Below are 13,799 nucleotides of genomic sequence, written 5' to 3' on the forward strand. Positions count from 1 at the left end.
CAAGCTCATTCTTGAGCAAACAGTCAAACGATCATAAAGCAGATAGCAGGTGAATAGTTCTAGGGAGGCAGTTTCACAACTGGCCACCACCATGGAAAAAGACCCCCTTTCAAGTAGCTAACCAACAATTTCTGATGAGGGGATCCTGGAGAAGGATCTCTACTGAAGACAATCATGCACTCATAGATATGCCCAAGAGAAGGTGGTCCCTGAGTTACTCTGGGTTTGTTCCAGGCTGTATATGGCTTTAATGAGCAGGAGATGTAGGCTGGAAGTTGAGCTGTCTCCTTGCCTGAAAAAGCTAAGCAAGATCAGCGTGGATGGGAGACTGGAAGCTGCTGGTTAGAGAGGAAAAAATGTGGACTTGTCAGAAATGGATAACATCCTCAGAACCAATCTGAGACGTGTTTTGCAGCTGCCAGTGGAAGCTTGGAAAGTGCAAGAGCTGTGCAGCCCAGACAACTGCACAATGAAAGGAAATATCTGGAGAAATGGAGGGTTAAACGAGAAACCATAGAACAACACTTGTAAAAATCCCATGTGAAAACATGGGGTTGATGGTCAGCCTGCCTATGTAGACTGTCTGAAGCCTACAAGACTCAGCTCTATGAGTCTATGAGAAAGATGGTGTCTAACTACTGTAATTAATAAATAACAATAATTGTGCTACTTAAATGGGAAAGCCTAGCTGCCTTTCCCCTCTTTCCTCGCTATCTAGCTAATGGGAGCACATTCACTCCTAGGTATCCTGAAGTGCTCAGGGAATGGACAAGCCTGGAGAAACGAAAATCAGGTATTTTTCCTGAAACTATTATTTGAATTAGCAAGTTGCACTGGCCTTCCTTGGCTGACTTTTCACAAGCTCAGCCTCTCTGAAGTCTATAAAATGTGTATGGTGTTGATTGGTCCACATCACCCAAACTGAAGCATTTACTCCTATTAAAAGGTGAACCCTCAGTGGTTGTGGTGTGATCACCTCTTTCCAGGAGGGTTCCCAGCTATGAACCAAACATTGTTGGGAAGTGCTCTGTGGATGTCAACTGCAAATGTGCTAACAAATCTCAATCTAGAAATAACCCCAAGCAGAAATAACCAAGCAGAATAAGTTAGAAATAACCTGAGTGCAGGTTAGAAATAACCTGAGTGCAGGGGAGTGCAACTATGTCCAGTTCAGGCTGGGCCCCACCTCCACCATTCCTGATTCCTAGTCAACGGGTCTTCCTATTTGGTCTCGACTCTAGACTGAATTTCAGTTTCCTAGGTCATTATGGACTCCAAACATGTGTTTAGGACAACAGAGTTACATTGGGATAAGAACTGTGTTTCCCAAACTTTGGGTCTGAGACCCACCAGTGGGTCATGACCCAATTTTCAGTGTACTGCACTGTATGTTTGGTCTGGGCCTAAGATGACTGAGATGATCCCCTCTCCTAATGAAGCATTTATCACTTCCTGGACCAACTGGTGGTCACTGCGCTGCTCACCTCTGCAGTGACCAACCTCACCTCACCAGTGACCAACTGGTGGTCACTGTGCTGCGCTGCTCACTTCCTGGATAGCATTTATCACTTCCTGGACCAACTGGTGGTCACTGCGCTGTTCACCTCTCTGCAAGCTGCTGTCGATCAAATCAAGGAGCTTTCGATTGATTTGAAATAAATCAATAAATGTTCGATTGATTCGATCAATTCGATTGATTTATTCGTTCGATTGATTCGATTAATTTGTCGATCAAATCAAGGATCGAGCAAATCGATTAAATCAAGGTGCTGTTGATCAAATCAAGAGAGGCCTGTTTGCATCCTCAAATTGCAACAACTGAAAATCATTCCAGGAACTATGATCAGATGGTACTATGAGAGTATCAAGTGTTTAGCCAACATCTAACACGGAGGCCAGGTTGAAATGGATGCGATTTTATCTACAAAGTGCTTTGCGAATGAAATGAGTCTTTCCTTATCAGCAAGAATATTGGCAAGAATATATTTTCAACTACTATTTGGCTGGAGATGGATAAGAGGGTTTCCCCTCACTCCATACAATGCCAAAAGTGCTATGTTAAGAGCTTAATGGTGTATCTCTGTTCATGATTTTTCTCCCCAGGACACTTAAAACCTTCCAAACCACAGTGCTTGAATAACAAGCAGCATGTGTTGAATGGTGAGGCGATATATGTTGGCACATATCATAGGAAACAATGTCTGGATCATGCCATCTTCAGTTGTCTTCAATGACTGCCCATCTCAGCCATAGATGGGCTTAAGGCACTATTCAAAGGCATTCTGGGCAGGATTCAAAAAGGGGGCATATGCAGGAAAGAGAAGTTACTGTGGACAACTGAAGTTTGCATATTGGTTTGTTGCAGCAATTCTCCTTGCTAAAGAATTGTCTCTTAATTTGTTTAAAAAGCAACTTGTCGCGTCTCCATTAGGAATTGCTTCCATGAAAACAGTGAGCAAATCTCTGACTAAACTTGCATGTTTATCTTCCTTATAGACCCTTTTTGACTCTGGGCCACAATCTACGTATGCCTACATTTATATGCCTTTTTTTTTTTTTTTTAAAGTTGCCTACCGTATCCCAGGTAACAATATGTGAAAAACATTCTAGCACAATGGCCATTAGAAAAGAGTTTGTGATAGTGTCAGAAAACTAAAATCTAAAATCATATTTTAAACTAAAAACTAAAATCATATTTGCTTAAGCCCAGCCACCCTATATTTAAAACCAATAAACAAAAAGGGGTAGTGTTTCTTAATGACATTAGCCTCAAGAGTCAAGACAAAAGTCTCTGAGCTATCATGGAATTGGAGGACAAATGAGTAACAACTGGCTAAAAAACAGGAAGCAAAGTGCAAAAATAAGTGGACAGTCCTCAGAGTGAAGGGAAGTTAGACATGGGGGTCCAAAGATCTGTCCTGGGATGATGGACCACAGCTTTCCACAATTAGCAAATGGAAATCAAAATGAGGTTCCACGTCAAACGACTAATCAGGAACGGGGTCCGGAGTTGAGGACAGACACCGCAATGAAAATGTCCACTCAGAGTGCAGTTAGTGGCACAGCTGGAATGGCTCTGAAGGGGAGGGGCTGCTTGCATGCTGCGGCGAGGCTCCTTGCAAAACTTAGTGCTCTGCACTCCCTCTAGCTACGCCACTGAGTGCAAATGAAAAAAATGCAGATTGCCTGCTAAGAATTCTTAGGAAAAAGGGCTGAAAATAAAACAGAATATAACTTGAAACACACACACGTGTCTTTGCTATACTATGTGCAGCTTTGGTGACACCTTCAAAAGGATTCCACTGAGTTGAAAATGGTGTAGAAAGAGGCAAGTGAGGGTCCAACAGGTGACCATACGGTCTCTACAAGGAGGGGGGTGGGGGTGAGGTTTAGAAGCTTTTTGGAACTATGCCTGGTTCTGGAGATGGTTGGCAACCTTCAGTCTCGAAAGACTAGGGTATAAGCCTACAGCGCCCGGTATTCCCAGGCGGTCTCCCATCCAAGTATTAACCGGGCCTGACCCTGCTTAGCTTCCGAGATCAGACAAGATCGGGAGATAGTGTTCAGTATAGGGAGATGGTTGGCAACCTTCAGTCTCGAAAGACTATGGTATAAGCCTACAGCACCCGGTATTCCCAGGCGGTCTCCCATCCAAGTTCTAACCAGGCCTGACCCTGCTTAGCTTCTAAGATCAGGCGAGATCAGGCATGTGCAGGGTAACAGTTGCTGCTGGTTCTGGAGATAGTGATATAAATAATTGTTCTCCTGGGTCACCAGTCCTGGGTACTGGAACTTAGCGGCCATGTATTCAGGAAACACAAAAGAGCGTCCTCTCACACCATGGAATTCACTGTCACCAACTGTGGCTGTGGCCACTGGTTTACAGAGGGGACTGGACCACTTCAGGAAGGAGGAAGAGGAAGCCTATCAAGGGCCACCAGCTATATGGGGCTTTGAGGTACAGGGGTGGCATTCCAGTGAATAGTGGGTGCTGGAGTGAGGGTGCAAACAGGGCATCTGGCTGGCCACTGCTGGAAACAGGAAGCTGGACCGGATGTTTCGACTCAGCAGGGCTCTTCTGATTTCTTGGCAAGTCTCCAGAGGCAGGCAGTTCCACAGCTGTGAGGCAGCCATAAGGAACCCCTCTCCATGCACCCGTTGTCTGGAGGTGAAGCGTTGGCGCTGGTTTCTCAGGAACGTGGAGCCCGAGCTGCTAAGGGCTGGATTGGATAAGACCTGCAACTTAAAAAACAAGAAAATACACATGGAAAGAGCCAGGAACAGCCGGTCACAAGCTGGGTAGGGCTGACCAGCAGCTGGGCAGGATGAGCAGGTGGGCAAGTGGCAGCACTGACTGAGGCACTGCTGGAAGGGGGGGAGGCTCCCCCAAGGTGGCTCTACTGGAACTTCTGCCTTTTGCAGTCATCTGGAGGGTTCTCAGCCTCTAGAATCTCAGGTACAGGCTCCTCCATGAGCTTCAGTAGAGAGTTTGGAGCGGAGCAGTAACATCAGTGCATGGCTAATGAACTTCTTTCCCAGGAAAGGAAGCCGACTGCTATCAAATGCACTGAATATTCATATCCTTTTTTTTAAAAGAATAAAAAGTCATGTTGCAATGGAATGACGTCACTTTAGCAAATGCAGGGATCACAACGAATCTTGGTTTCAGGCAGAGGTCCATAATTCTGGCCCCCTGGCCCTAAACTTATGCTTTTCCATTCATGCTCAAATGAGATCCTCCCTGTTCCCCAATCCAACTCTGCATTTGGCCCTGGGCTTCCAAAGTGCCCTGGGCTTCCAAAGTGCCCAACTCAGCAGCCAAACAGCCCCCACCTTTCTCCCAAGCCTGGAGCTGGGAAGGGGGCAGCAAATCAATGCACTGACACAGGAGTGAGCCCCCCACCCCACAGTTCCAAATTGAGGAGAGAAGCTGTGGCTTGCTACAATCTGCATGGTGAACAAAACCAGGGGGAGCCCTGGTTTCAACCCCAACTTCAGTCATAGAACTGGCTCATGCAGTGGGCACAGTTTTGAACATGGACCTTAAGCTCAATTAAACATAGGGCTGAACTGAAACAGACTCGGCAACTTTACGCTGTTATTTGTGCTCTGAAAGGTTGGGGGGAAGTGCTACAAAGTTGGCTGAAGCTCACCCACTTACTAGGGCACAGCAAAGAGAGCACGTCCCAATTTTGGCTAGGCCATTGAACAAAGGTCCTTGATTTCAGCCAGAATGAGTAGTGCCCAATTGTCTGGGCAACACAGAGATGCTTGCCTTGGTTCTGGCAAATACAAAGAAGTACTCCCAGTAGGTAGGAGAGCTGAGGGGAGGGGGATTTCAGGCCCATTTTGCACTGCATTGTCTTGTGGGCAATATTTACACAGAGCTTTGCCCAGCTCTGCGTAAATATCAGAAACACCCAGAACTCCGCCTCTGGTCACTGGGTCTTTCTGTTCCAATCCTCTGCACACCAATCTAAAAGTCCTTCTAAGGATGTTTCCCCATTCATGCATATGGTGCTGGATCAATTTAAATCAAGACAATTTAAATCACCAGTTTAAATTGTTGATTTAAATCACCACGAAAAAGACTTGATTTAAGTTGTTGATTTAAATCTAGTTTCTCACCTTAAAATGCAAGTCTTTCCTGAGTAGGCAGGCAGGCAGGCAGGTAGGCAGGCAGGCAGGCAGGAAGGCATGAAAACTGATTCCTCTAGCAAGGAAATGATGTTGGTCTGCAATAAACAGAGCCCTTCCCTAACCTAGAAGCATATGAAAATCCTTTGTTTTTCACATGCCTTTTGTGCTGCAGAACCACATCTGCTTAAAGAAAAGCTACGTCCACATGCAAGTATACGAAGGCTAAGGTTGCAATCCTATGCACAAATGTCCAAAAGAAGGCTGAACAAAGTTCCACTGGAGACACACAGGATTGGTCTGTAGCAATGTTCAGAAGCTCTCAGAATCAAGGGGTGCAGGGGGAACACACCCTGTTTCTCCACAAGATGGAAAGCGAGTTGGGGATACTGGTTGGTTGGCAGAGATAGAAACACCAATGATTTCAGAACTGAACATGATTGAAGAGCTCAGGTAAAGAAAGGGCATGAAATAAGATCATCCAGATGAGCTACTTGGATGGTTCTGCAATTTATAAGAACGTATTGATTAGATCCTGGCACCTTAGATGACACACTGGCTCTTTGGTCCAGTGGGAAGCCCATGGAAATGAAGACAATATGTGACTTATGGAGCAATGCATCATGCTCAAACTCAGGTGGGATATTATTCTCCCTGGTTGTCTTTTTTAAAGAAAAGCCATCCTTAACTCAGGATGTTCTTAGTAACATTTATGATTAAATTGGAAAAGACTGTAGGCACAGACGCACGTGATAAAAAAGAAATTTCCTTTCATACCAGGTTATATTTAAAGAGTTGTTTTTAAAGAGTTGTTAGCAGATCTTTTAACCCCTTCCCTTAAAAAAAAACACCACAAAAACAAAAAAAACACCATCAGCACTGAGCTGAGAATGACAGACATCAAATGTGGAACATCACAAGCATTCCAGCAGGCAACTCAGCTGCAGGATTCCAGGGGTGGTTTGGAGCCATCGCTGGCCAGATCTCAAAGCCTGGGTCTGCTCCAAGTGCCACCTTCGCCCATTCGCCACAAGTCCTGTACTTCACTCAAGGTCCAGCAATCCAGTTTCGGCCAGCCCAGAGCAGTGGAAATAACCAGGGCAGACACTGCCTGTCTGAGGAAAACCCACAGCCTTGGCACAGAGCTGTAAGTGTTTTGCATGTGTGATCTGGCTGTAATACATCCAACAACCCTGTAAGGACTCGGGGAGTTCTTGACTCATAACAGCCTCTTGGCCGCTACACACCTCCTTCGGCATATTTGACTTTTCACCTAAATTCTAGGCTTCTTGGAGACTTGATACACACAAGTGGGACCTACAACAGACAATGTACCCCACCCCCAGGCCTAATGCCCAACTGGTTACCATGTTTCTCTCTATTTCCCCCCCCACCAGCTGGGTTCTCCTCCCCCCAACATCCCATGGTTACTGGGTAGACCACGTAGCTCAGTGTACATCAGTCCATTTTTGGATCTTTTTTTTAAACTTTCACTGTACTTTTTCTTTTAATTTACAAATATCTGTGCTTCTGCTTACCCATGTGGGTACCCCAGTATGCAGAAACCTCACTAATAGCATGCCATGATATGGTATTGCTGATGATATTCAAACCAGCCCATTTCAGAACAATAAATAAATAAAATAAAAAAACCCTTTTCACTGCAGTGTTGAAGGGGAAATCCAATGTGGACTACATCTCGCCTCCAGCTCAGTTTGGGTTTAAATAATGTTTTAATGCCAAAACAAACAAACAAGCACACGTGAGCAGAAGCCCTCACTGAAGATCTTCTGCAGTTGAAAATAAGCCACAAACAGTAATAATGAGACTCTAACCAGGGGAACCAAGTGCCATGGAACTCCAAGCATTTTCATTGGCCTTGTTCATCCAAGGAAACCCAAGTTTTCTCAGCTCCAGATTGGGGTTTGGGGCTCAAGCTATCCTCTCTGGCTTTCTTCAAAAAAGGACAGGCTGGGGGATCTCCACTTGATCCTCTGCAGAATTCTGTGAACAGTCAGCCTCCTTGAATGGCTGAAGTGAGAAGACGCTAAATAGAGCGGCCATCTCTGAGAAGCTGCCAAAGAGGGCAGCCACCTCTTTGCGGCAGATGTTCTGAAGACATTCTGGCTCTAGCCCTCATTTCACTTCCACTCCACAGGGATCCCTCTGGCCCTCACTATTTTCTGTCATGTCCCAAAGATCCCTCGATGACTACGGTCAAATTGTCACAGGCAAATCTGACTGTCCGTCAAGTAACTTGAGAGTTCGTGAAAAGCATGTTACTCTTTGGCCATCTAATTGACTTCAAAGGCTCACTGGAAACACAGCGGAGGAAAAACGGATGTATGTCACTTGGAGTTCTTTGGAGGAAGAGGTCGAATTTGGCATACGTATGGATTCTTTTATCCAAACCATTCTACAGCAGTGGTGAATTTCCCCAGCCACACGCCCAGGGCAAAAGTCTGCGACAGCAACCCTGCTATGAAATGCTACCACCCCCCCATGCGCGAATCCATTCCCCCCAATCACCGTAATGAAATTCAGCTTAGCGCAACTCCAGGACAAACCAGAGAAACACCGGGGGCATTTGCCTCTTTCAGTTAATGGCAGGTCCACTACTGTTCTACAGGATTCTATAAATGTTTCCTCTTCTATGCTTTTCATACTAATCTATTTATTAAGTGTAATTTGTGCCCTCAGTGATGCTTTGGACAATCTCCTTAACTGCAAACATATGATCACTTTAATTCCAAATACTGAAAGCAGAAGGAATGGTGTAAAGTTGCACCAATAAATGAAATTTCACTTACTTTGGTGAAGTAAGTTGTCAGTTTGCGGTTGTTTAGGGGGTCGCAGAACAAAATCAGTTCCTTTGAAAAGCAGGAAAGAAGTTGCAGCAAAGAAGCCAGGCAACCCTGAGTTTCTTTGGCTGAGAAAGGGCAAGAGCTGCAGCTTAGTCCCACAGGGCACCAGGAGCTGACGCTGGTATGAATGGAGAACTGCATGGATGCATGTTGGATCCCCAAGGCACCAAATATCATGAGAATCCAACTTTTCACTTCCGAGCATATCCTTAGAAGAAAGAATCTCTACAATACCATATGAAGCTTCAGGAGACAAATACTGTGCTGTCATCTGCAACGCTTGACCAGGGGATTTAGTCTTAGATCTGTTGAATAGTCTTGAAACTACACTGAACTTTTTAAACCAAAACTTTTAAGCAAAAGCAAAGACAAAAGCAAAAAGTGGAAGACAATTCTGCTTATTTCCAAGCGCAATGGAAACCTGCCCCTCAGCCTCTCTCCACTTTCAGCAAAATGCACCTGTCTAGAGAGTCAGCAGCAGCAGCGGCTCCTGTGGCACTGGAAGAGGAAAGGAGGGCGACTGGCAGGGTTCTAGAGGAATTTCATCTTTTCTGCTTTTTACACTAATGTATTTATCAAGTGCAATTTGTGCACTCAGTTATGATCTGGACAATCACCCCAATTGCAAACAGGTGGTCACAGGCAGAAAGAACGGTGTCCAAGTTATATCAATACAGTACATGCAATTTGCTTAGGTTGCTGAGCTACTGCAGCTCCCCTTATCCTCTCCAGCATGTTGCAATGGCATCTCAGAAGGAGAGAGGCCCTAGTGACTGCTGCAGTTTTCCTACAATAAATGTAGTTTTCCTTAGGCTGCTGACCTGGCAAAACAGGCGAGTTTTGCTGAAAGTGAAAGGGGATGAGGTTCTTGGGAGAAGGGAACATAGGAAGAGAATTCTTCTCTGACTTGGACTGCAAATCTGAGTTAGAGAAGAATTTGAGCACCCTCAAAGCTCGGCTCTTCTGGGAAATGGGTTTTCTGAACACCCAAAACCCATTTCTGAGTCTGAGCCCAGCAAACATTGATGGCATTTCTACTTTTTTATTGGCACAGAAGTAGAAAGCAGAGTCATTTCTTACCTGGCAAGGCTTTAGCCCATTTCACCACATGGATCAGCTGCCTCTCTCCAAGCTCATTCAAACTGGTCAGGAGGGCAGCAAAGGAGTCGGGCTGGTTATTGTCATGGCCGGCACAGACCATGCCAGGCTCAATGGCTTCCAGGACATTGAGGAAGATTGGCTGGCATTCCAGGTTGTCGATGCGTGTCATGGACATCTTTTGGGTTTGCTCTTCAGTGGGACTGGATGCATCCACCGTCTCCCCTTCTTCTTGCAGCTTCAGGTTGCCCAGTTTCTTTAACTTGCGGGCTGAAGGGGAGAAGAAGATGACTCAGAAAAGCTTCTCCGGTAAGGCTGACCTATCCACACAACCACAGAACTGGGGCAGCCCCAGGAAATGCTCTCGAAAAACCTGTTTGTGTGGATTTCCATCTCATGGTCAGCAGGTCAAGTGCATCTGCTGCCATGCACCAAATCCGGCTCTTAGAACACCACCATAGTTCCTGGAAGAGCAAGAGGGCATTGGCACACATCGTATGTTGCCAAGGGTTCACACAAAAGCTACCCCCAATTTAGAAGACAGCAAATGCAGGGGACCAAAGCTACCAGGCACTTAAGCGACTGCAGGAGTACCCCCAATAAGCAACCTTTCTTCCTGACAAAACAATGGCTTTTTCACATCTACCATAGGGTGGAATGATGCCAGCCTTGACAGTTATTGGTATTAGCTATTAGACTTGAGAGGTAAACAGAACCTCCATGATCAGAGGCTCTACGTAGCATGCTAGGAGCAATCTGAATGCACTGCTTGTGAGAAAATGAATCTCCGGAGGCTTGCTTTGGAAACAGGATGCTGGCCCAGAAGACCCTCCCTCCCACTGGCCTGATCCAACAAGGCTTTTCTTATGTTCTCATGGAAACCACCCGGAGCGGGTTTCCTAGAGAAAGGGGTCCCATCTGTGGTCCACTGGGCAGTCAATATATTAGAAAAGAATCTGGCTTGCGGCAAACAATGGGGACTATGGAATTGATCATGTGTTCCCGGGCAGTCCAGTTATGCTTCGATTTTAATAGGCAATAGGAACCTCTTTTTGAACTATTAATTTTTTGCTACTATTATTTGAACAATGGTTACTAGTTTTCAGCTATGTACAAACTCAGGCAAGCAAACCAGACCAAACCAAACCAAAGCAGGCATTCTGTTTACAAGACTCAGGTGAGAAGAAGTGGGACCAAAATGCAATGAGACCGCTAGACCAGTGATTCTCAAACTTGTGAGCACCAGAACCCACTTTTTAGAACAACAATCTGTTGGAACCCACAGGAAGTGATGTTCATTTACCTGGAAGTGATGTTAAAGTCAGAGGTGACATCAACAATTTTGGCTACAAATCTAAGCCACTATCAGCCAAAGGTCCTATGACCCAGCAAGCTCATTTTGCACAGCTCAGAATTCAGTCATTCCAGCTCAGAAGGCAAAGCAGAATGTAGGCTTGGATCCTTCTCCAACCACACAGCCCTCTCTCCTTTCCAGTATCCCATCTTCCCACCTCGTCAGGGCAAAGCACCCTTCCTGTCTGCCAGCAGGAGCCCCGCCCTGCCCAGAAGGTCTGTACTCTGTATTTTCACTGGCAGCTGAGCTAAGTGCTATGCAACCCACCTGAAGTTGGCTTATAACCCACCAAGTGGGTCCCAACCCACAGTTTAAGAAACACTGCTTTACACTGTCAAAGGATGACTAGAAGTCTGGAAAACTAGACTTATAATTAAGTCTTGTAAAAAACTTGTATGTTTTTTTAAAACATTGTAAAAACATTTTAAAAAAATTGTAAATTTTGTAAAAAAAAATTAAAAAAATTGTAAAAAAATTATATGGATTGTAAAAAAAAAAATACAACTATAAATGCAGGCTGAAAGATGAATCATATGGTACATCATGAAAGAATATTGCTAGATAGGAAAACCTGGCCCTGGAGTGAGAGGCCACTCGAGTATGACCTTCTAGAAACCAAGGTCAACCCCAGACAGGTGCATGTGGCTTCTCTGCTGGAAGCTATACAACGAAGCAGAAGACATCCTGCCTCTCTGGCCCAAGTTCTGCTAAAAATGAACAGGATAAGCTCAAAAACTCCTACGGGGTTGTTGTGCTTCACTTCAAGGGGGATTCAAGTGTACCCCTTTTCTCAGCACACTGCAATTCCCATGCACACACCTTGCATCGCATTACACTGAACATGAACAAAAACACCAGGAAGTCTGTGATTGTGACTCCGTAATTCTCCTAAATGGCCTGTTTACCAGCATTTATTTATTTATTTTCTCTCCCTGCTGTTTGCTTTAATTGGAGAGCTCATGACCATAAAAATCTGCAGAGCCAGATTTTGTTGTTCTAGACAGTAAAAACCTTTTATCTACCCCTCCTGCCCTCCACCCCTTATGTCCACCATCTCCCCTCCCCCCCCGCAACAGCCGGCTGAGAAGAAAAAATAATGAATTAATTGCAAAAAAGGAAGGCCAGGAAGCGGAGAATCCCGATTGCTCCATTTCCAACAAGAGCAAAATAAAAGGAGACGCTGTTGTCCTTGGGGTTCTGGCTCCCTACATTAAATGATACTTATCTGAAACTTCCTTTGGCCATAATTAGAAAAATAAGCCTCTAAACATAAAAATGTCAAATCAAAGAGCAGCTCCGTAAATCAATGCAAAAGCTGATCTTTAAATAATATGCTTTGGATGATCTACAGTAAGAGTAATTAAGGGAGGCTGCTCTGTAAAAAATGGGAACACGGTAATAAAAAGGGAGAGTGAGTAAGCTTGGAAAAACAAGAGCAAAGTGCAGTGTGACATATCCCGGCAATTATTTGTGCGAGTCACAAGCACAGCAAAATAAATAAATAAATAAATAACGGGAGGGAGGGAGGGCGAGTGGAGATCTACTCATCTCTGGCTCCCACCAAGCTCCGACATCAGCCACATCATCAAGTTCCCAAGGACTGCAGCTGGATGCTTTGCTTAACCTTGAGACGGTTTCCCCTGGAGTTAGTTATACAGTCTGTGGTGCGGAGTGATGTATCAATGCTTCACAAAGTAGGAAAAACAGTTGGGTTTGTTTTGGCTAAACAAAGACCAGAGAACCGAAATCCAACGAAACAGCCGGCACACAAATCGGTAAACAAGATAGCGACGTGCCCCTGTAAGCTGGCAGCATCCAGCAATCTGTGGACGAGAGTGTTCCTGCCATGACAGTTGAAAGATTCAGGCTCGCTTAGCCCAAATGGAGATGCGCCATGCCAAGGGCAACATACATGCCCGTTCTCCAGGGTATGTGCATCCGGCGAATCTCCAGGTGCCGTTAGCGCACACAGTACCCCAAGAAACCAGATGTATACCACTGTTGCGTTGTTTTGCTTCCTGGCACGTCCACCTGCAGCCTCTGTGAGGCTTAGAGTGACTATAAGTATAAAAAAAGCAACACCTGGTTTTCTGTCAAAACTAGAAGTGACATTTTTAATGCCTTATAAGGCATATATACTTATAAGTATAAAGCCTGAAAAAGTGTGTTTACCTTTTATATTGTTGAGATGCAAAAAGGAGCTCAGCCAACGTATTTCCACAAGCCACAAATGTCAAAGAGCTGCATGTGGCTCACCACTCCTGACATAGAGCTAGTCTGCAGCCTAGTAAAGGGAGGGACCACTTTTCTAGAAGGAGGGAGGTGGTGTGAGTTAAGGTCAGAAGGATGCAAACAGCTGGTGCTGGTTGAAAGATAAGCTTGTGTCAACTGCCAGTTTCAATCAGTCATTTATTGCCCTTTGAAATGTCTACATTGTTTTAGGCCTTTAGGTGAAGAGAGGGGGAAAAAAAGAATTCAAACTGGAGCTCAGTAGCAAATTCTTAAGACAAACATTCAAAGGAAAATGTGGCATTTACTTTGGCATTAAGTGTGTGTCAGTGTCAGACTGCGTGTGCTTAAGTATTTGGTTGGAGAATCTAGGGATGGAGTTCCCATCCATGTTGGGGGATCACAGCTCCATGAGAGGCCCCTGCTTTGGGGTATACGCCCTCCAGGTCAAATCCTCTGCATTAAAGGCATCTCAGGTAGCAAGGCAGAATGCTGGCTACCTTAGAATGACAGGTGCAAGGGAGGGAACCAGGATTCAGGTCTCTTGTCTTGTGTGCTCCTGGAGGCATCTGGAGGGACACTATGAGATCCAGGAAGCTGGACTAGATGGGCCTGTG

The 13,799-nt window shown here is 45.2% G+C and overlaps 1 protein-coding gene across 1 annotated transcript in view; it reads right to left on the minus strand.

Annotated features, from left to right (window-relative positions):
- The window catches only part of AR (androgen receptor), a 156,339-nt gene that overhangs the window by 25,368 nt on the left and 117,172 nt on the right, over positions 1-13,799 (minus strand). The window contains exon 4 of the mRNA XM_066640207.1: positions 9,582-9,869. Coding sequence (XP_066496304.1) covers positions 9,582-9,869 — 288 coding nt within the window. The remainder of the gene's footprint in view (positions 1-9,581; positions 9,870-13,799) is intronic.

Source organism: Tiliqua scincoides, chromosome 12 (assembly GCF_035046505.1).
Source record: "Tiliqua scincoides isolate rTilSci1 chromosome 12, rTilSci1.hap2, whole genome shotgun sequence".
NCBI classification, from domain to species: Eukaryota; Metazoa; Chordata; class Lepidosauria; order Squamata; family Scincidae; genus Tiliqua; species Tiliqua scincoides.